Source organism: Momordica charantia, assembly GCF_013281855.1.
Source record: "Momordica charantia cultivar OHB3-1 chromosome 5 unlocalized genomic scaffold, Mcharantia_2.0 BLBB01000005.1, whole genome shotgun sequence".
NCBI classification, from domain to species: Eukaryota; Viridiplantae; Streptophyta; class Magnoliopsida; order Cucurbitales; family Cucurbitaceae; genus Momordica; species Momordica charantia.
This window is the reverse complement of record NW_028275163.1, coordinates 20,089,706-20,113,129: the sequence shown is the minus strand read 5'-3', so window position 1 is coordinate 20,113,129 and position 23,424 is coordinate 20,089,706. Positions and strand designations below refer to the sequence as shown.

The window sequence follows — 23,424 nt, the reverse complement described above, 5'->3', positions numbered from 1 at the left end:
AACAAAGTTCAATTTTTCATCCCACGTTTGTAGGAAAAAATTTAAACTATTCAAATATTGACTCTTAGTTGTAACGTAATAACAAAGTAGGGAATGGAAAAAAGATTTTTCCAACATTCGGGTCGGGTTGCGATGGGACCCACATGGTGACCCGAAAGTCCATATAAATATCGCCGTCCTTTTCACGCTATCCTCTGGTCTCTGCACAATTAAAACTCCGTCTCTTATTATTATTAATTCCTTTGTTTTTTAATTTTTTCGTATTTAATTAAAGGAAAAAAGAAAAAAAAAACCACAGAGAGAGAAAGAAGAGAGAGAAAGAGCTTCGTTTAGTCTGGTTCTGTCTGACGAGCCATCTTGCCAAAACCAGAATTTCTTACCCCTTTCTCTTCCTTTCTCAAACCCTAAAAAGACAAAACCCAATTCCATTTTGCTTCCCGGAGAACCGCGCTGCCGCCGTGCCCCACCACCACCACCACCGCCGCCGCCCCCCACTCGATCGTTTGCTCCCCCTTGAAATTGGGGATTTTGTTGTGTTCCTGCTGACTTCGAGATGATGGCTCTGAAGCTAATTGACCGGCCTTCGTCGGAGCTCTGAGTCCCTTCCAGGTGAAACTGAAACCTAGTTCTTTGACTTTGAATAGCTAATTAAAGCTGAGTTTATTTGGAAATTTTATGTAGTTACATACTATGGTTTACTTCAATTATATGCTCTTCCGTAGAAGCTGGAAGACGAATTTGTCGAAGCATCTTGAAGCAGTATAGCGGGAACTGCATCTTATATGGCTGAATTTTTTTTGTTGCTATGTGATTTCGAGCATTATTTATGACTCCTTTCTTGACTGATTTTCTGGGATAGAGTATTAAATGAACTTGTTTTGTATTAACAGACGTAGAGTAATAATTTTGTGGTAAGGTAAGTTTTAGAGATAGGTTGGGTTGGTTTATTTGCTGTTGGAGTGTTGATAAGCTGGCCAGTCATATCCCAGGCAGTTTTCATTTCTATTAAGCTGCTGACAGATTACAATTTTTTTTGTAGAAAGTTTCTCCAAGTTGTAGTCTCCTCATCATGTATCATGCAAAGAAGTTTTCAACTGCTAGTTTAGTTCCACATAAATCTCAAGGTGCTGAACAAAGTGCTAGTGTTGCGGTTCTGGGTGGATCTACAGCAAAAAGTCCAATGCCACCTGGAGGAGGTGGAAAACAACGGTTGCGATGGACATCAGATCTTCATGATCGTTTTGTGGATGCTATCACACAACTTGGTGGACCAGATAGTGGGTATTTTATTTACAGTAATGTTGTTATGCATTTGCTTTCATCTTAATTTTCTAAACTGGAAGGAGAAAAATTTGAAGAAGCCATGCATCAATTTGTTGTTTGTAATAGCTTTGATTAAACATGATTCTGTGTCTATTTGTGGCTAGCCGTTTTTTGAATGAGTTCAAGGGGTTTCAATTGAATCACGAATGAACTAGTGTAGTAGAAAGTATAGGAAGGTTAAAGATCCTGCCATGAGTTTGGTAATCTCACCTCAACACAAGTGTCTATAAGGTCAGGTGGAAGATGGATAACAAATGTTCATGTGTGGTGTGCCTATACTTTGGTGTATGTAAGAACCAAAAGAAATCATGAATTGGGAAAACAAAGGATTGCATTCTTACATTCTTTGTTACTTAGTTCTCCTAGGGGATTGGAAAGCATTTTCCTAGGTTAATTATTATTATAAATCTTATTAGTATTAGGCTAGTAAGAAACAGCTCCCTCCAATTAGTAATAACATAAAGGGAATGGAAGACTTCCAAGATTATTCAATGTAAACAATGTTTCATTAATGCCAAGCTTATGGAAAGGCTATCTTATTTGCATCAAAAAGGAAGGAGGACAATCGTAAAATACTTAAGGCTCTGTAAGACAAAAGTAATCTTGGCATTGATGAAGCATTGTTTACATTGGAATATGTTACCGAGATAGTTTTTTTAGGCCTTGTGCACATCATGAAGGTTATCATTTTGTATTTCATCTCAATCCTACATACGATATTGCAAAGCCATCTCCACATCTTGCTAGGAGAAAACTAATCCATGAAGTAGGATAGTGTAAATGTATCCATGTCGAGAAGTGAACTTGATCAATAGACCATCACAATGAACTATATTTTACAAAACAGTTTTTCGATTTTATTTTCTGATAAGATAATTGAATAAAAAGAAAGAATTTCATTGGTAAGATGAAATTACAAAGAAAAAAGGGGGAAGAGAGACTCCAGTCCAAAGGAAATTTCTGAACAGAGAGTGATTAAACTGTAATCACGGATATAAGTTATAAGCTTGCACCAAATGACAACCACCAAAAGTATCCCATCCAATAATTAAGAGGGGAAGCCTTTTTTTTATTCCTCCCTCCATCTTTTTTCTTGTTCCTTTCACTCCAAAAAGTCCTAAAGAATGTGCTTATAATGGTCGACAGAAGACACTTTGCTTTGTCTTTGGAGGGATGTCCACCAAATAAGAAATAAAGAAGGCTTCATATATCCCTATAAGTTGGTTATCACGTCAAAAAAATCTATCCCTATGAGTTGGTGCCATCCATCCTAAAGATTTGGTTAGGTGGAGCCTGAAAAGAGAGGCAAGAGAGAACTTTGGGGTTCATTGTATTTTTGCACAGACATATTGGGGTTTTCCTTTAAGCCTTGTCTTGCGTATTAATACTTTCTGTTTCCCATTAGGAGCTTCTGTATGAACTTGGGGCATCTATAGTTTCACACCTATTTGCACATTTTAGAATTGAGATTTCTTTCCACACATCTATATTTCCACACCTTTTGATGATCTGGAAGGGCAACACCCCCCCCCCCCCCCCCCCCCCCCCCCCCCCCCCCTCCTCCTCTTTTGTAATACCCTCTATGGGGCCTCCACTTCTTTATTTGTATATTTCATCGTATCAATGAAGAATGGACTATCTGTTTTCTCATTAATATTTTGGTGAAATATTTTCGGAGAGATTTAAACTGAAGATGCCTAAGCAGTCTCAAGACTGATTAGTTTCGTCTATCCTTGGAGTGGTTAAAAACAAAACTGATAAGAGATTGCATGAGAGGAACCAATTTTGAAACTCAATGCCATTAAGGATTCTTCTGAAGTTGAGATACCAAGAGGCATTTGAGGAGTTTGAACGTGGCTAAAATTTTCTTGCTGTTGGATAAAGCATAAAATTTCCGATAATTTGGTTGAGTCTCGCAGCCAATAAATTTTTTTAGTTTGAGAATGTCTCTTTAAGGGCTCTTGGTGGTATTAGAGAGAAATCACTAGCCACGCTCACAGATTCCATATCTGGCAGCCACCACTCTCCTGCAAAAGGGCATTCTTTTTCGTAGTACAAAGCCACTTACAAGGAGGGAAACATTGTTATTGAGGAGATTTGCGAAGCCAAACTTCTTAAGTGAATGAGGAGTTTCACTTTGCTCCAAGCAACCAAATTGGCGTATGTAGGAGAGATGAGAGAGAAAGTCGGAGAATGGGTTGAGGCAAACATTGACAAATAAAGCATATGAAGGAGAGATGAGAGATAGAGGAGAAGTCACCAAGAGGGTGATATTAAACAGAGAGAAAAGAGAAAGAGAGGAGAGAGAGAGAAAAGGGTGATATTAAAGAGAGAAGAGAGAGAGGAGGAGAGAGGCAGATTGTAATGAAGTAGGATGAGTTTGGTAGATGACCACTTGAAAGTAAGATTATCATTTTTATCTTTTTTAAGTAAGATGGGAATCTTCATTCTGCAACTTCTATGCTTAAATGCATTATCTTTGTAGTGTTAATGTTTTTAACTTCAACATGATAGATATTTCACCAACAATTTTCCTTCCCATTTTCTTGTAGGGGCAACTCCGAAAGGCGTTCTAAGAGTGATGGGGGTACCTGGCCTTACCATATATCATGTCAAAAGCCATTTACAGGTGCATCCATGTATTGAATTTATCAGCTATGATGAAAATACACAAAAGGTGCTAATATGAAATTGACTGTATTTTTATTCCTTCAGAAGTATCGACTTGCAAAGTATTTGCCAGAATCTCCAGCAGATGGTAAAACAATCTTTTTAGTATTGCTTTTTTTCTTTTCCTTAAAATTTAGCAACAATCGTTTATCTGTCTATTGAGTGTATTGATTTTCACTTGGATTATTCCTTATTGGCGTGTAGGTTCTAAAGATGAGAAAAGAAGCTCAGAGAGTCTCTCTGGAACAGACTCCTCTTCGTGAGTAGCCATTCCTTTTTAGAACTCCTCTTGTGACTTCTTTTGCTCCAGTTTGTTTTTTGACTTGCATCCTTATCCTTTAGGGGCCTGCAAATTAATGAGGCATTGAGGTTGCAAATGGAGGTTCAAAAACGTCTTCAAGAACAGCTCGAGGTTTACCTTCCCTCGTCATTTACCACTCTTTTGCTTTTCGCTTTGAAGTTGAAAGATATACATGCTTGACAACTTTCCTTCTGCTCTTGATGGAAGGGTTAGCCCATGGTCATTATACAACATGATTTTGATTTGCATTTAAAGAAGAACTGGTTACCCACGTGGGAAATATGTGCGCTCTTTATAGATTCTGTATAAGAAATAGTGAAATATTATTAAATGCAATGTTTCAAAGGTCTGCGCATAAAATAGATCAGTGAGCGGGCACCGTCTTTTAAGCAACATGGGCACAGATAGGATGGAATTTTTTCAAAGTGGTGCAGCACACCTCTAGTTGACAAATCATTTGGTCTCAGTCTTGGAGACAGGAGATGAACAAAGGGCGATGTGTAAAACATGATAGACTTAATAACTAAAGAAACATAAATTATCAAAATCAACCCCTTTCAATAGCTACTCCCTAAACAATCTTATTACAAGCTGGAAGGCTTTTTTGTAATTGTCATGTGGCCTTTTGTATATTTCATACCATCAATGAAATATTCGTTTAAAAAGAAATTATCAAAGTCAAAGAAACCATCGCACACTGTCAAAGCACTAAATATTAGTATAAAAAATTTAATACAATAATTGGAAGCCAGAGCCTAGACGAACATTAAATCATTAATAACATAAGAAGCAGATTATAAAACTTCAATCGGAAAAGTTGTATTAGGAATTAGGATTCATAGTGAGGCAGTAGAATAATTCAGCTGAAAGTTGGTAAGACTTGCTATTAATGCTAGGCTAGGATAGGCTGTGGGTGGAGCTAGTTACATTGTGAGTGTGAAGTAGTATATAATGGGAGGGGAATATTGAATGGCAAATAGATGGTAGGCGGATATTGAGAGTTGATTTGCAAGAGATGCTTACCAATTGACAGGTTTTTCTTACAAGAAAACAAGGTAATCTTTTTAACAAAACTAGTAGAACAACTAAGATTTGGTTAGATAATTATCAAGCTTGGCCTGGGTTCAAATAACCTTTATCATGGGTTGGACATGGCCTAGTGGGTAATAAAGGCCAATGTAAATAGTAAAGAGCTTAGAGAAAATGAGTCTAAAATATGGTGGCCACCTTAGCTTTTCTTTTCTTTTTTTCTTTTTTTTGAAATCCGTGTGTCCGGGCCAACCACCTAATGCTACTACATTTGGTTGACAAGGTAATTCATAGGATATTAAATCCTAGGTAGGAACCATGATTTGAACCCATTTCCTCTAAGTCCTTTGCTATTTACATTGGCCCTTATTGACCACTAGGCCATCCCATGATGGTTGGTGGTCACCTCATCTAGAATTTAATATCCTACGTGTTACCTCGACAATAAAATGCCGTAAGATCAGACAAGTCTTGTGAGAATAGTTGGAAGAATAGTTGGGTGCGCAAAGCTGGCCTTGATAGTCAAAATATCAAAAAGAAAAAAGATGGTAAACTATATTTCAAAATCTCACTTTATTGCCATACGCTTTCCTGTTTTACTAGTTGCTACCAACTACCACCCAAGGTCACTCGTTTCCATTCTCCAATCCCCACTGTTAGTCTTCAGTTGTTCTCATCTCCTTGCCATTGCTATGTTCTCGCCCTGTTCTTTGTGGTTTTTGCTCGATTTTGGGATGGTTCAAGAGCCTCTAGTGCAATCTGTGCAAACTTGAATCTATATAACCCAACCCAATCTGCTTACTTTCACCCACACTTGGCCCTTGTTTCCTTATCCATTCACCTCTCCCCGTTCTATTTCTTGTTATACCCGTCTGCCTTGAACCCACCACATGTACTGACTGGCAGTTTTTGATGCTTCCCCCACTGCTTGCTTTTTGTCTAATGTCGTGCAGGACTAGTCGAGAAAGGTTAACAGGGTTTGGAAAGGACGGTACGTATTCTATCTCCATTCTAGGTACTCTGTATGAAAGGAACTGAAGTGAGAGACAACGACCTGTTCTCATAAGAGAATTTCTAACAGAAAAGGAGAGTTTTAGCCGAGATCTTGAAGGTAGAAGTTTGTTAGACTATTGTTCTTAAGAAGACTTGGCATGTGGGTGGGAAATTGTTAGTAGCAAGCAGTACAAGAAGGAAAGGGAATGCAATGCTAGGAAACAGCAGATCGATGATGAGAGTAGATTTGAGAGGGAGAGGTAGTCCTCTCTACAGCTATCACCATTGTACTCTAACTTGTCTTTTCTAATCATTGGCATTACTGATTTTGTTCTTGAATGGAACTAAAATTCGTGATTTCTGAAAATTGACAAGATGTTCGTGGAAATTATAAGTATTAGGCATCTATGAGTTCGATGACAACAGATTTACAAAATAACTTTAGAAGAGTATTGAGTTGAAGCTTGGGGTGGGAGCAAGTGGCTTAGTATAGGAGAGCAAAGCTCCAACTCCCAGTTATCGGAAAAAAGGTATTGAGTTGAAGCAAACCAAAGGATACCTATCACATTTAGAAAGTAGGCTCAACTTCCCAACCTCAAATTCTACAAATTCAACCTGTTAACCAAATGCCTCTAGAATGATCCGTAAACTCAATGCTAGAAAATTCTACATTCCAAATAATTTTGTCCTATTGTTTTTGAGCTGAGCATTTCAAGAAAAAAGAGGGAGTAGGTCATCTCTTTGGTTTTTGTTTTTCACCATCAAGTTTATGGGTGGTTGTTCTGTCGTTAAAATCTCAAAAAGCTCAAGCCAGTAACTAAGTTTGGTTTGCTTGAATCACATATCAGGTTCAGAGGCAATTACAAATGAGAATAGAAGCTCAGGCGAAATATTTGCAGAAGATCATCGAAGAGCAGCAGAAACTAGGCGGTGAATCGAAAGACACCGAGGTCTTGCCCCCAGCTGAGGACAATAAGCAGAAGACTTGCCAGTCTGAGTCATATGGTGACGTGTCTGCAGGGCCTTCATCTCCCCGAAAGAAACAACGTGTAGATCGTGGATCAACAGAGGATTCTGCCCCATCTATTAATTTACCTTAACTTACCCGAATAAATTTGTGGTCGATAGGACCGAGAATTGTATCAATGTAACAATGGGTTGGGTTTGCGTTGGAGTTCGAAATCAAGTCTCTAGAGAGAAGAAGGCAGGCTGGTTGCATCAAGTGTACCGTTGAAGTTAAGATCCGATTTGTGGTTCATAGAGTACTGTGTTGTTGTCTCCATGAAGTTGATGATTTCTGTAACCTCTGTATATAAATGTGCACATTGAACCTATTTGTAAACCTTATTGAAACACTCCTACGTAAGCAGTTACTTCGCAGCAAAACGTGCTCGTTTTCTGCTGTTTCACTGATCGTGTATTTGCTAAGCAGTTCGATTGTGATGCGTCAGGAATATGGTTAAGTATCAGGAATAACTATGGATGATCAAAACCCCTATTATCTCTTGTTAATATATCAGTTTTACTTTTGGCAGGAGAATGAGATGGGATTGTGAAGAAATTGACATTTTTTTGTGGGATTACATCTATTCTTTCTTCTAAAGTGTTTTTCTAGATAAAATTAGATTAAATTTTTAATCAATTTTATATAATCTAATAATCTAATAATCATTTTTTTTTCAAAATATAATTTGCAGTTGCCTCTCCCAAATTATTTTATGGGCTACTTTTTCAACAAACAAAAAGAGATCCTCTAGTTTCATTTTCTTTTGGAATCTATGGAGCGACCGGTAGAATCTTTAATAAGAAAGAAAAATAATAAAATATTTTCAGCAATTTTGTAAATTGCTTCAACACATTTGTGATGTAATATTTTTAATGTAATATTTGTTTAAAGTTAAAAAAAAAAGAACTCAACCATTTCATTTTTTAAAATTATGTTTTGTTTTCTCACAATATATTTTCCACATTTCTTAAAACGCTTTTGAACTTGTTTTTTTTTAGTTTTCAAAAGTTGGTTTAGATTTATTTTTTTTAAGGATTATATAACAACAAAACAATAATATAAGTGTAACTAGGGGTTATAAGCTTAATTTTCTTTTTTTTTTTTTAAAAAAAGCAAAAACTTCTTATCAAACGGGGTGTTAAAAATTTGTTTGTTTTATTGGAATGTAGTCTTGTTTTTGTTTTAGTAAAGTGTGGCATGGAATTAAATTACTGTCCTCCAAGTCCAAATGTTTGATTTCAACAATTTATTTATATTTGTGGCGATGTATTTACAAAATTTCCATCAACTAAGAATACACCAATATTTTCTAAACAATATCTTTATTACATATGATAACGTCATTTAGTCATATGTATATATATTTCAAAAAAATGACTTTTTATGTTAAAATACTATTTTGGTCATTTCCTTTCGACTAAGGTTCATTTTAGTCCTGGTTATTTTCAAAATATTTATTTCGGTCGATGTACTTTCAAATTTTGTTCATTTTCGTTACTTTTACTTTCAAAATGTTCGTTTTTGTCCATATACTTAAAAAAAAAGGGACCATTTTTGTCCATTAATTTTATTTTCAATCTATTTTTCCAATTACAATTTAAATACAACATTTTGTTCAACATATTTCTTGAAATGCAACTATGACCTTATATTAAATATTTTTTTATTAGAAAATTTGTATTAAAATTTTACAAATAAAGATTCCAGAGAGATAAAAACGAAACATTTTGAACTTCAAAATAACTGAAGAGCACATGGAGCAAAGAGTAACCTATTTTTGTTGTTAAAATCAAACATCTTATGGAAGGAAACGACAGGCCCACCAGACCTAACCAACGTGGCAGCTTATAATTGGTCAAAATACTAAAGAGTGGGCTTTTAGCCTTTATACCTGGCATCTGCTAGACGCAAAGCTCTAGGAAGAATATCAAAGCCAACAAAATTAGGGCTCTGAAATTCTGATGGTCAATGGAGATATAAATCACAGGACTCGTCTCTCAGTTCTCAGCTCCCACATTTCCATTTCCATGGCTTCTTCCGAGAAGGACGCGGCTCTTGCAGCCGTCCCCTCCGATTCCCCCACCATGTAAGCTTCTCCATTCAACATTCTGTATTTTAAGTTTTGTACCCCCTGCAATTTGTCATTCTTTGTGCTTTGATCGGTTCGTGATTGGGTTCATGGCTATTGGGTGATCAACAAATGGAATTGGTTTTTTTTTTCTTTTTGATTGTGTATCGTTATGGATGTTAGTTGAATTTACCGCTTATTTCGAAGCAGAAGGCTAATCGTTTTATGAGTATAGCTTTGAAGTGACTATTAACTGATACCGGAAGCTTGACGAGAGGACCTGAGTTAGGTTCAAAGTCGGGTGCAATCATTACTGGGAGAAACCCTCTAGAGAGCGTCAATGAAAGTGCGGTAGCGTTTTTAGAAATGATTGGTGTTAGTTGTCTCTGACTGCGGGAAGGGGAGAAACACAGAACGTGATCACTCTAAACAAGAAATGACCTTAGCTGATTGTTGAGATTGGTGTGGTGTTTTATCGGGGTGACCAGAGTAAGCACCTAAATAGAATGAAAGTGAATGGGTGTATCGAACCATGGTGGTTGGAGAAGATTTTCGACTTGCTAGGCACGTGCCAGGACAGAACACACAACAATGGTGAGTGAGAGCCTCACATTCATCTCCTATGGTGGTATGCAGATTGACCAAACTTGAGGTACTCCTCATTTTGGTATGGTAGTTAGTGAGGAGTAGTTACTATCCCAAAATGATGACTTCAACTACAAACTCTATATCTCACTATAAAGATAACCCTCGGAAAAACCATAGTGCTTCGATACCATATAGTTTCAAAAAGGTCTGAGAGAAAAACCATGATATTCCTCATTCTTTAGAGTTGTACACAGGTGTTCTAAGACTCATAAATAAAGAAAGTAAAGTTATAATACAAGGACAATATGATTAATAGACTTAACTTAGCTAAGCTAATTTACTTTGCTAGACACTAATGTACTTTCTATTGTAGAGGAAATGAATATTGTATTAGAGAAAATCAATGTTTTAAAAGGCTAAAGGCGGCCTCGAAGCTTTTTCTCTTGAAAAGGCGAGGCGTAAGCCTCAAGGCGGTATGAGGCGTAAGCCTCAATTTTAATTAAAAGAATTAAACAAATCCTAAATTTGTGTGGTCAAGTATTACCAAACATAATAGTTATATAAAATTATCAAAATATCCGCCTGTTACTTGTCACTCAAAAAAAATTCTAAAAAAACATCATAACATCACTACTATTATCACCAATAGAACTTACTTATTCTATAAATTGTTGTCTTCAATATTTTTAAAGTCTAGGTAGTAAAAGTAGTAATAGATTGAATTGTTACACTTACAACTCTTGCTTAGGATTCCATAAAAAAAAAACCTTGATATTTTTTAAGAATTGGAAAAATTAATAGTATTCTTGTAATCATTACACGAGGCGTATACTTTAAGCCTCAGTGCGTTTTCAAAGAGGCGTAAGCCTCTTCTATGCGAGGCGTAAGCCTCTTATAGTCCAAAGAAGGCGTAAGACTTGAGGCTAAAAGTTAGAGCCTTGCCTCGAGGCGGGTCTCAAGGCGTAAGCCTCAAAAGCCTTTTAAAACATTGGGGAAAATATGGTACTTAGAAATTCCTAATTTTCCAAACGATTAGATTAAAAAAGCAGGATGTAAATAGTGTTTATCGTAAAAGGTAACGTTGGTGTTGACTGGGCTAGAAGTTTTACTACAGAAGATCTACTTTGGGCTACTATTCTTTTGTTGGAAGCTTGGGAGAAACCTAGCTAAGCAAAAAACAAAATATAGTAGCTATGATTCTTTTTAATAAGAAATTAGGCTTTCATTGAACAAATGAAAGAATACAGAAGGACAAATAAAACCACCTGCTAAGAGGAACCCAAAGCCTATAAAGGACTCCAATCCAAAAGATTAGCACCTAATTGATAACTAAAAAAGATCTTCGAAATCGACCCAAAGACAGGTATAAAAAAAAAAAAAAGAGGTATTAAATCTAGTAATGTCCCACCTCCTCCCAGACCCCTAAGCCCAAACTCTATTCTTTCTCTCCAGCCAAGTACTCCACAAAATAGGATTAAAAAAAAATAATGCCAAAAGAACATTTCCCTTGTCCCGGAAGGATGATGCAACAACACCTCCACCGTCACCCTATGTGCCAACTGCCAAAAAGAATAGCTACGAGTAGTTAAAGTAGAATTTAGGGATTTGCCCCACGGAGTTTGTGAATAGCTGGAATGTTCCTAGTTGGCTGCTATAGGGATATGCTGTGATAAAATTATTGCAATTTTCATAGTTTTCTATATGATTGGACAAAGAAAATTGAAGTGGCCAAACACTTCATCAAGGAGAAGCTTGATATAAGGTCATCTGTGCGCACCTTAGCTTCTTAGTACAGAACAGATTGCTAAGGATGGATTTCGTCATGCTCGACAGGTGGGTCTTGCAATATTAATTGAGGGACTACACAAAAACCAACTTGACAAATTGATTGTCAATCTAGCTAGGCAAGAATCTTCAAACATGCATGAGGTGGAGTATTGAAATTTTATATATCATTTATCTTATGTTTACTATAGTTAGGAAAAAGTTTATCTCGACCTTGGTGGATTCATTTTGTTTGAATATTAAACATGTTGCTTCGAGGTGGATTATTTCCCACAAATTTTTTTTTTTGTAATTATAGCCTCCAATTAAATCCTAAATTTAATCGAGTTTTTTGCAATCAAACACCCTTAATTTGTTAAGTTTATGCATAAATATTTTTTGAAGATTTGTGGGTTGCTATGTGAACTTGTATTGTTGGATGATCCTATTTTTATGAGAATTGATTCTTCTGGTCATGTTGAGATGCTTTCTAACTCAATTTCAACATTTTATTTTTGAGTTTAAGTACTATTTTACCTACTTAAATTTTTGTTGCTAGGTTAAAATATTTTATAGTTCAATTTTGACATTTCTGCGACTTGATTTGAGTTTTGAATATTTTGTTGGTTGAATTTCATTGGATTTATTAATTGGCTCATGATTAATTTTCTGATTTAGATTTTAGGAGGTATTAATTGTACCACTATTCTAATTTAGGGAGGTATTAATTTTCTGTTTATTTTTGTCTCTTTCCTACGGGAGTTTGATCTATTCTTTCCTTTTAGAAGACCTTGTAAGTTTTAACTATACTCTAATAGAGTAAAAGTAATGTCATTAAGTTTCACGAAAACCTAGTAGCTAGTGCAACCTGTAACTAATATTTTTGGTTGTTACTTTTGCAGATTTGACAAAATCATTAATAAGGAAATTCCATCAACAGTGGTCTTCGAGGATGACAAGGTTCCTTTACGTTATTAATATATAACTGTATTATTATGTAAAAGATTTTAAGAAGGAAATATAAAGTTTAGGCATTGGCATCTTCAAGAACAAATACATGGTTAACATTATGAATAATGTATTTTCTGAATATGTTATGTTAGATTACTTTCTAGGAGAAATTGTCACTTTCTGTGACATAAAATTTAGAATCTACCGCTGATTATTATTTTTTTTATTATTTTTTTCATTTAATGTATAATTAAAATGAATGCTATTGAAATATTTATTTTAGAAATTTGGTTTGCAAGAAATTAGATGTTAAAAAACAAGTCTCTTGTATAGTTTGAAAGATTTTTTGTAGGTTCCAGGCCTCATTTATGTCTGGAATGGTCAACTTTTTTCTTACAGAATGTTCTGTCGTTTATATTTTTTGGTTTGAGGAGCTCTTCAAAACTTCTAAAGATAGTTTTGTATTTTGATTACTGCTATACCTTTTCAATACTTTGTTTAATTAGGATTAAGACTGATGCTGAAATAGTACACGGCTGGTAAAAGTAGATTAGAAAGTTTCTTGCTTTTATAGTTTTTCATTTTGTATGATTATTTTTCCAAACCATTTTCTTGATTTTCTTATTTCATTCTAAAGAATGTAATATATATTAATATACGAGTCCTTTGACATCTGTACTATCACGGCTGTTGGCTACTCATTTTTTTTATTAACCTGGCTTGTATATTGTCACGAGATGAATATTTGTACTAGTAGTCAAGATCTGTCATTGTGAATTCAATTGATTCTTATTTTAATTTTACTTTCATGGCAGGTCCTTGCTTTTAGGGACATATCACCACAAGCTCCTACACATATTCTACTCATTCCGAAAGTTAAGGATGGGTTATCTGGATTATCTAAGGTATTGCTTTACTGGGTATTCTTCTGGCATTTTATTTTTTGAAGTAATTCTGATCTCAGATTTTGACTCTTCCTCATTTTTTGAAATCATAATTGGAAAACTCAATTCATCTATAAGAATATTGGGAAGAATTTGAAATCTGGCTGGGTAAAAAACGGAGCCAAAATAAATTCTTAATAGATAAAAATGGGGCTGGATAATTACAGAGAGCCCTGAAGTAGACACTCAAGAAGGCACTAGACCTAGAGAAAGACTAAACCTTCCTCCTCTTGACACCTCAGAATTATTTTGTTCCTTACAAACTAAATACTCCACCAAATGGCAAAGAAACCTTCGTGTGTGCCAAAGAGCTATGCTTTTGACTCGAAATAACGGATGAAACAAGACTTCCTCAGTTATTGAACAACACTCTGGTAGAATCAAAACAACTCACAATATATTGAAATATAAAAGATATAGAAACTACAATGGCTACCAAGTAATTTGAGGTACTTGGACCCTCTCCTGAGTATTCTTACTCAAGACTAAGCCATACTACCAATTGCCTACCCTCATCCTTACCCCCTCACCTTATTCATAACCAGAACTCCCTAACCCAATTATTGATATACCCTTAATACCCTAATAAGAACCCCAACCTATCCTAATAATCCTATCACACTCACCGTCACCTTATTCATAACCAGAACTCCCTAACCCAATTATTGATATACCCTTAATACCCTGATAAGAACCCCAACCTATCCTAATAATCCTATCACACTCACCGTTACGAGCTAAAGTGATGCCCAGTGTATGTCTCCATAAATGCAACAAATAGAAATGAAAATTGACAATCAAAAGAGAATGGGGGAATCAAAGTTATATGAGAAGGATTCTTCTCAAAAAAATTATATGAGGAGTTAACATATGGAAGGATTGTATAGTCGGGAAGCCAACTTCAAAGAGGAGAGGTGGTAGAGACTAGGGAACCTAGTAAACATCTGAGTCATCTCCAACAGAGAATTTCGAAAAATTCACGAAGGATGGGGAACCAGAGAGATAGCCTTCTGTTGGTTTCTATATTTGGCTTCTGCCCCCCACATATATATCCAACTAAGGTCTTGACAAATGACAAAGCCTTGGTTTCCTATGTTCAGCCCACCTGAATCAAACAGCCTTATAACAATCTTCACCTAATCAAATAGGAACTCCCACCTTTTTTTTTTTTAACAAGATACGAACTTTTCATTGATAAATGAAAAGGAACAAAATTTTTCAAAGATACAAACTCCAAAAGGAGTGAGAAAAATTAGAAACTCCCACCCTTGTCAACACCCTTTCACAGAAAGTCCCTTTTTATTTTCTTGAATCCCTTGCCCCCCATACCAGTAAAGGAAAGAATCCAAATATAGAAAATACAGCCTGGATGAGAATCAACCTTCTCCCGTAGAGTAAAACACCATTTTCCAAGAAGAAAGATGCTTTTGGATCTTTTCCACATGATCATAACCTTGAAACTACAAAAATGTTTGCAGAAAGAACACTAGAAGAAATGTTTAGATAGATCTCGAAAGCCCACCATGCAGGATTTTACTCCTTTGAAAATCCTCTGATTTCTCTCTAACCACACTCTCTAAAGTCTAAAGGATATCACAAGCTTTGTCACATAATTGTGAAAATGAAATCAACATGATCATAACCTCAAAATAGTTGTGAAAAATGTCAGTATTTTATGGTTTTATTTACCTATTTTCACACATTGAGTTGAAGTTTTAAAATTAGTAGCTCATTTTCATATTTTATTTTTGTGGAAAATACACTCAAGGGCTTTGGGAGTTAATAAGAATTCTAAAGGAGTTACTTATTGAAATAAACTAAAATAGATATGCATAAACAAATAATATGGTCAATAAAAAGATTTTTTCCGTAACCTTACGGAAAGACAATTGTTACTTTATTTCTTTTTTGTTTTTTTAATTGTATACTTTCATGTGCTTCCTAGGCCGAGGAGAGGCACACGGGGATTCTCGGTCACCTTCTTTACACTGCCAAGCTCGTTGCCAAGCAAGAAGGGCTAGACGATGGCTTTAGGGTTGTAATTAACGATGGACCGAGTGGATGTCAGTACTCACTCTCATTTCTTACTCTCAATACCAAAAATCTTCTCTTAGTATTTGCTTTATCAAGCATTTGCTTCTGCCATATTTTTCCGAAGATTGACCAACACTTGGGAAACTTTTGCAGGTCAATCGGTTTATCATCTTCATGTTCACCTCTTGGGGGGACGACAAATGAATTGGCCCCCAGGTTAAGACGAACCCTTTCATTAAGGTCGAAATTCATAGCTAATAAACCATGTTATCATTTACCAATCTGAAAAAGTTATCAACTCTGCTGCATCTGCATGTTCCTTGTGGTGTCTCTTCAATATGGCTGTTGAGATAAGTTTGGTGACTATGGTTTGTCTTTCTTGAATATCCAACATGAAAATGGATGCCAATTTCTTTCCTCAGAAATGGAAATGTATGCATGTGGCTCTGTTTCACAAATGGAAGTCTCAATGGCAGTTAAAAAAACAGGTTTCATCAGAATGATGTTAAGCTAGAGGAAAATTGGCCCTTATTTTGGAATTGAGAAAGTATGAGAAGTTATTTTGAATGATGTGATTTGAAGGGCTCAAAATGATTCTATTTTTTCAATTTCGTTTGGACTGAGAGCTTTGAAACAAATGCAATTCAAGTTTTTTGTTTGGGTTGAAAATGAGGATTTTATTAACATATTTTCGTTTTTAAGATTGAACTTGATTTTACGACCAAAATCTGAACTTTATATTGATTCTTGAACTTTGAAAATGGATATTTTAGTTTCTAACTTGTAAATTTTGTTCTATCTTGCTTCTTTGAATTTTTAAAGGTCTATTTTAATCCAAATAATTATTTTGGTTCTTGCTATTAGAGTTCGTGGTCAATTATTTAGGCATATGTATAACGTGGTCTTGAATGTGTTTTAATCTACTAATATAATCCTGTATTAAAGTCACGCGGGTTGGTTGATATCGTCTGGATGAATATTAGGAGATAGAATAATAGCAAAATAAAAAAATTTTAGTGCAAGAACTAAGTTGAACATCTTCAAAGTTTATGAGCTTTTCAAATTACAATAATTATGAAGTTTATAGATGAAATGAGATCTAAACCTTTTATTTTTACTCGTTAATTTTTGTATGGCTTTATGTGTGATTGGAGGAGGCTCCATTCAAAACTCTAAGAATCATTCGAATTTGGGCACGTTGCCAAAAACGCAACAATTAAAGAAATGTTGAGAATTAATTTTACGTGTTTAGCTACCATTACTGTGGTATTTGTCAAAACGACTTTGAAATATGTCGTGTTATAATACGTTGTCAAAATAATTTTGCTTTCAACACAATCATAACACTAAAACCAATATTGTTCTACTATATGCATGAATATGAGCACTGATCACTAAAATTGTAGACAACAAAAATAAAATTTTCAAAATATTCCCATTGTTCCCCATAACAAGATATGCTCATATCTCACATATTGCTCTAAGAAAATCATGGCTTCACAAAGAAATAATAGAACTTTCCCATATCTTGGTCCTTTGTGTCACATCCCTATCCTTAAAAGAAAATGGAAAAGAAAAAAATATAAGGGGAAGCCAAAGAGCCAACTAGACTTTTTTGGTTGCTTATAGAACCAACCATGTTCTTTGCCCATAAAAGTTTGGCATAAAAACACTTCATATAATTCACACACGTGTTTGTGTTGAAATCATTCTTGGCTCTATTAGCCTACAATTTCAAATTTCCTATAATTATCGCACACAAAACTCGTCACCGAAATTTTCATGTTTAATGATCTAGGTTAAAATACTATTTTGGTCACTGTACATTCAATTTTAGTTCAATTTGGTTTCTGTACTTTCAAAATGTTAATTTTAGTTCTTGTACTTTCGATTTTGGCTTGTTTTAGTTCTTCTGCTTTCAAAAATGTCGTTTTGGTTTTTGTACTTCTAAAAAGTGAGCATTTTGGTCTCTTAATTTTATCTTTTATCTCATTTTTTCTATCAAAATTTTATCACTACACTATACTTAATATATTTTTTGAAATGTAACTATGACTTTATATTAAAGATTTTCATTATGTATAGAATTTGTGTTAAATTTTTTAAAATAGTGACAAAAGCAAACATTTTAAGAGTACATGGACCAAAATGAATAATTTAAAAGTACAAGAACCAAAATGAACAAATAATACTTTATGAACCCACATAATATTTTAACCTTTAATCTATTTTTGGCCTCATTAACTTTCATTTTAATTTAGTTCTTAAACTAGTTTACATGAAAATAATTTTAATCCTTACTATTCATTTTAAAAAAATTATAAAATTAACGGTAAGAACTAAAACGATATATTTTTTAAAATGTAAAATTCAATAATGAAGGGGTAAAATAGAGATAGATTGTTTCAAATTCAAATTAGTAATTGAATTTATAGAATGAGTAAATCATCCACTTTAGTATACTAGAAATCATATAATAACTTGTTATAATTCATCGTCGAGAGGAAAACCACTCATATTCAATTTTTATTTTATTTTATAGGAGGATAGTCTTGCTTGGGTTGCTTTTAACGGTGGTCTTTACATTTTCCCTTTCACGCTAAAGTATTTAAAAAGTAAAAAGTAATATAGAATCAACGGAACTTGAACCCTCACGACTTTTTAAAGCCGACAGATTTTCCCCTTTGTAGGAACTATCCGTGAAAACAAACTTGCAAAATGAATCTATTTATCATAAAGAGATTCGTGGTTCCTATAAAAAAAATTAATCACATCAGAACCTTTTTGCAGTCGAATCTATTTTGAATTTGATAAATACAGTTAAACAATTGAAATGAAATAAAAATAAATATGAAAGTTTATGGAATAAAATATGATTTAAACTAATAACAAAGTTTTGCTGAATCAATTTTGACAGAAATATTATTACAATTGTGAGGGTGAAGTTCCAAAGTTTTGAATTATAAATTATTTACAAAGATTCATAGTGTAGTGGATGAAACATAATGGTTGGCATGGTGGGTCTTGTCTCATAATTTTTGTAAAAATAAAATGAAAAAAAGAAAAAAAAAACATAAACAAAAGCAAACTCTAAATGAATAGTAATGAACATGAGCTAACTTGAGTTGATATTTATAATTAGTCACTTCTATGTATTTTGATTTTCTATAATTATAAAATTACTTGTTTGAAGAGATAATGTTATTATTGCAATAATAAAATAGACCATATATCTCCCCACCCATCTACAAAGATACACCAAACATAATAGTAAAATTGAGATTTCATTCACATTTTGTTTTCAATAATATATTTTTCATAATTTTATTTTTTGTTAGGTCTTTTTTTTTTAACATAATTAAATTGGATAAGTACATACTACCTCTTATGTTCGCAGAAGTTAACTAGAATGATGCCACATAGAGGAGAGGGCTTGTATCTGTGATCCCGTCTCAGAGTGTTGGGAGATAGAGCGACATGGAAGAGGCGACCCAAAGATAGGGATCATATGGTCTTTGACCACACGCCGCCCCAAGTTGAACGACATGTGGTTCGGTGTACCTGCTCTCAACTACCTGCGGTTCAGTACACCTACTCCTCAACTGCTTGTTAGATGTTTACACGATTCACTCACAAACCTATAAACAGGGGACTGCACTCTAACATCATGTATCGTATTCTAGCTCAGTCTCCCAATCTAAGTCGAACCCAAGAATAATGTGAGGGTTGGAGTGTCTGTTCCCCTTATCTAGGTATTCTCGTGCCCAACGATATGTGACAATGCCTGATCCTAAAGATCTCACCGATGACATCGAGTTGGACCTTGACTCATTTTGTTGCACAAACCTGTTATAAAGTTGATGGTTAGATTGTTTGCCATGCATGGGATTAAAAACAAATTATTTTACTTTATTTTATTCTATTATTATTATTTACTTTATTTTATTTTATTATAATTGTTTATTTTTTATTTTTTACTAAAGGCATAACAGAAGTTTATTGTTAAATTAAAGAGAAAAAAAAATCAATTCTCTCTATTTACATTAAATTTGATAAGCTATTGAAAGTATTTTTGAGTTGTATGCATGTCTTTTTCATAATAAAAATAGAAGAATAGAGAAAGGTAAGGACACAAATAGAAGTTTGTAGAACATTTTGTTAAATTGTTCATTTATTCAATCAATAGAAAAATTCTAAACAACATTATTGATTTGTTGGTAATATTCTTGTACTTTCACATCTGTTTCCCAATTTTTTTTGTTTGTATTTTGAATCCTAAAAATACATAATTTTTCATTTCCTTCTATATATATATATTTTTTGATCGAAACATTTCCTTGTATATTACAACAACTCGTGTTATAATGTTTTCTACATGTAGACAATACGTTATAAATTTATGAAATAATACATAAAAGGAAAAAAAAAAGTTGAACTAAGAAATAACTTCTAATTATATATAAAAAAAAACTTCTAGCTTTTCCTTTTACAAAATTTATGACTATAGTTAGAAATTTTGAAATAGTATAAATTCCAAAAAGAAATAAAACATAAAACTATTAGGGACAATAGACCCACCTCACGTATCCTCAAATAGTATGATATTGTCTACTTTTGACACATAAGTCCTCGTCACTTTTTATTTTGGTATAACCCAGAAGATTTCACACCAATAGTGTTGTTTTGTATCACCCGGGAGGTCTCGTACCAATAGAGCTATATTTTCACTCATTTATATACTCATGATCTTCTGTTAGGTTTATTTATTTATTTATTTTGTTTTGTTGCAAAATATTAGAAAAGCAAAAAATCTCACATTGAAAAGGTACAATGAAGTGATGTGCTCGAAGGGTTATAAACAAGACTCGTAAGTCAGATATTTGGATTATAATCATCCATAAATTGAGATACTTTAAGATTTGATGTAATATTAACTTTAGTGGTGTGAGTGATATAAATCTTTGAGAGTATATTTTTGTAATTGGGATCGTAGAGAGAATTTTGTGTAGTTGTAATATTTTTCACATAGAGTATTTCTTTCTAGCGGGTTGTAATTTTTTCGATTGTGTTTCTTTATTGTTATTATTTTCTGTTGTTTTTTCAATTATTATTATTATATTTTATTTTTTATTCTTAGACGTAGGAGCTTTTCCTATTACTTCCCCTAAATTAGCTGAGTTGTACTTTTGAGCTTCCATGAATGCGTTAACACATAAACAATATCTCCTGTAAGACCTTGGATTTTTATCATGGATGCTGAATGACAAGTGCCATGCCTACTAAAATATGAAAAAAACTTATTTTATTCTTTTCGCACAGTATAATTATGTCTATGTAAATATAGTTCAATTAGTTAAGATGTATATTGTTGAAGGATGAAAACAACTTTATCACGTAGAGAACAATGGAAGCTCGAAAAACAAGATCTTTTGCAAAAGGTAAACTCAATGAACTCCATTTGGTTACAGGTCTCATCCAGCTCCAATCTTGCACACCTACCAGGCTGTCCTATATTGTAACAAACTTTCTAACAAGTATAATCGACCATCGGGAAAATATAGAGCCTCATCCTGACATTAGGCAGGCAATCTAAGCTCGACTTTTCGCTTAAGGTAGAACTCCTATTGACTAGACACTCAAGCTCGACCCAATACCAATCTTTGACGGTTCCAAACCAGATCAAAATCTACCATAAATATAAATCATTTGACTAAAAAGTTAGAAATTCGAATCTCACCTCTACCTATAATTAACAAGTATAACATCAGTCACATAGCTTTAATGACATAGCCACTTATGATGGTCATATCGAAACAAACTGTAAGAACCCGTATAATTATAATTAACTGAAATTTTCATAAGTTAATTAAGAAGGCTAATTAAGTGAAATTTGAATTAATCTATGAAGAGAATCACAAAGCAATTAAATATATTTTACATTTATATATAAGTTTAGTTCATAGTTTGGTTTCATCCCGTCAAAATTAATGCAATGTGAGTTGAACCAAAAATAAAAATGAAGTGTATATAACTTAACTCACAAAATAAAAAAGAAAAACCAAACCAAATCATTTTCATTCAATTCAGTTTGATTTTGAATTCACAGGAACAATTAACAATAGAGTTAGTGTAATAAGTTCATCAAAAAGTTTGAATCTCCCTTCGTTAATACATTCATCGAAAGTTTAAATCTCCATTCAAGTGGTTAAAAGAAAGAAAAAAAAGGGTGATAAGTGGTTAAAATAATAACAGTAATTAGGTGATGGTGAGGTGATATTAGTAACTCTAATCTTATCCAAAACAAAGTTTTGATATGTTCTTCCCCCAACTTTAGCACTATAATTACACAATAATTGCATTAAATATTTGATTTGACACACAAATAAAATCATAAATAATTAATGTGACAGTTTGTATTATCTTTAATTAGAAGATGCAACTACTGGCATAAACAAACACAAAGTACACATTAGTTGGAGTTTTTGGATTTGGGTTATGATCTTTCAAAGTTTTATGAAATTGAATAAAGACTTGACTTTGAGCCAACAAAATGAAGACAAAATTAGTGGCAAAAACATTAAATGTGTATTGGTTAACTTCAATCTGATTTTGGCTTCATTAAATAAATCAAATTTGTAGGCCCTTGGTTGGTACAACAAAAATAAACACCAATTTATGATATTCTTTATATATATATATATATATATATAGAGAGAGAGAGAGAGAGAGAGAGAGAGAGAGAGATAATGTGATAAACAAAGAAAAATATTAGAATACATTTGTATTCTTAAACAAATGAAGAAAATTTGACAGCAAGGACTAAAAATAGCTCTTTATATAAAGTGTAGGGATAAAATATTCTATAAAAATGTTTGAAGGACTAAAATAAAATATTTAAAAGTTAAGGGACCAAAAGAAAATTAAGCACAAATGGTTTAAGTATAGTATAGGATTAAAAAAAAAATTCAAAACAAGTTTATGATTATTATTTTTTTAATTTTATTTTAAACAGAGCCTCATGATTCTGTTTTGCTTTTAATTACTTAAAACATGAAAAAGTTGGTGGAAGACAAGTTCTCTAGGCTTGAGCTAAAGAAGATTGCTTGCTAGCTATAGACCACACAATCCCTCTACAAGAGAAAATAGAGAATATTCAATGATTATGAAATAATTATTATGAAATAGATACAATGTCTATTTTGACACTTTAAGAAGGAAATTTAGGGTTATTAAATGCTTATTTATTCTTGAATAATTAAAGGTTCATCCGCCAATGACCATCAAATGCAAGAGTAGAATGATTTACCCGAACCTAATTTAATTAATTAAGGTACATATTGTTGACAAAAAAATTGAAACGTTCAAATTTTCACCCCACATTTTGTTGAACTAAAAAAAAATCATAGACTTTAGTTATTTGGTTGTGAATCATGTAAGTTATTTTTGTAAAAATTTAATAGAGATCTCATAATTTATTATTTTCATTTAAAACATATTGATGTGAGTTATAAGTCAAATGTTGCAAATTATGTCAATCTAAACACAGTTCAAGTAGATAAAGACACTTTAATAATATTTCAAGAGTCGGGTGGTTCGATCTCTCACCTCACAATCGTTGAACTATAAAAAAAAATTGCAAATTACGATAGTTTAATTTATTTATACAATTTTTAGTATTTTGAAAACAAAAGTATATTTAATGACCCAACTATAATGTAATTATAAATTTCTTGAGGATTATCAACTTGCATGC

At 33.4% G+C, this 23,424-nt stretch overlaps 2 protein-coding genes across 3 annotated transcripts; both read left to right on the top strand.

The window, feature by feature from the left end:
- Nucleotides 1–265: 265 nt before the first annotated feature.
- Nucleotides 266–7,725, top strand: LOC111021560 (myb family transcription factor PHL7). Of its 2 annotated transcripts, none has more exons than XM_022298576.2 (7): nt 266–609; nt 1,044–1,277; nt 3,876–3,952; nt 4,039–4,081; nt 4,198–4,252; nt 4,336–4,405; nt 7,165–7,725. In XM_022298576.2, exons 2-7 carry the CDS (start codon nt 1,070–1,072, stop codon nt 7,414–7,416), a joined length of 705 nt encoding a protein of 234 aa, XP_022154268.1. In that variant the 5' UTR covers nt 266–609; nt 1,044–1,069; the 3' UTR covers nt 7,417–7,725. The 2 variants fall into 2 exon arrangements, with proteins under 2 accessions (XP_022154268.1, XP_022154267.1); XM_022298575.2 differs by having other exon boundaries at nt 1,040–1,277.
- Nucleotides 7,726–9,223: 1,498 nt separating this feature from the next.
- On the top strand, nt 9,224–16,238 carry HIT3 (HIS triad family protein 3). The gene is made up of 5 exons (XM_022298597.2): nt 9,224–9,408; nt 12,645–12,702; nt 13,509–13,598; nt 15,583–15,700; nt 15,825–16,238. The coding sequence occupies exons 1-5, from the start codon at nt 9,284–9,286 to the stop codon at nt 15,890–15,892; spliced, it is 459 nt and encodes a 152-aa protein (XP_022154289.1). The 5' UTR covers nt 9,224–9,283; the 3' UTR covers nt 15,893–16,238.
- Nucleotides 16,239–23,424: the final 7,186 nt, after the last annotated feature.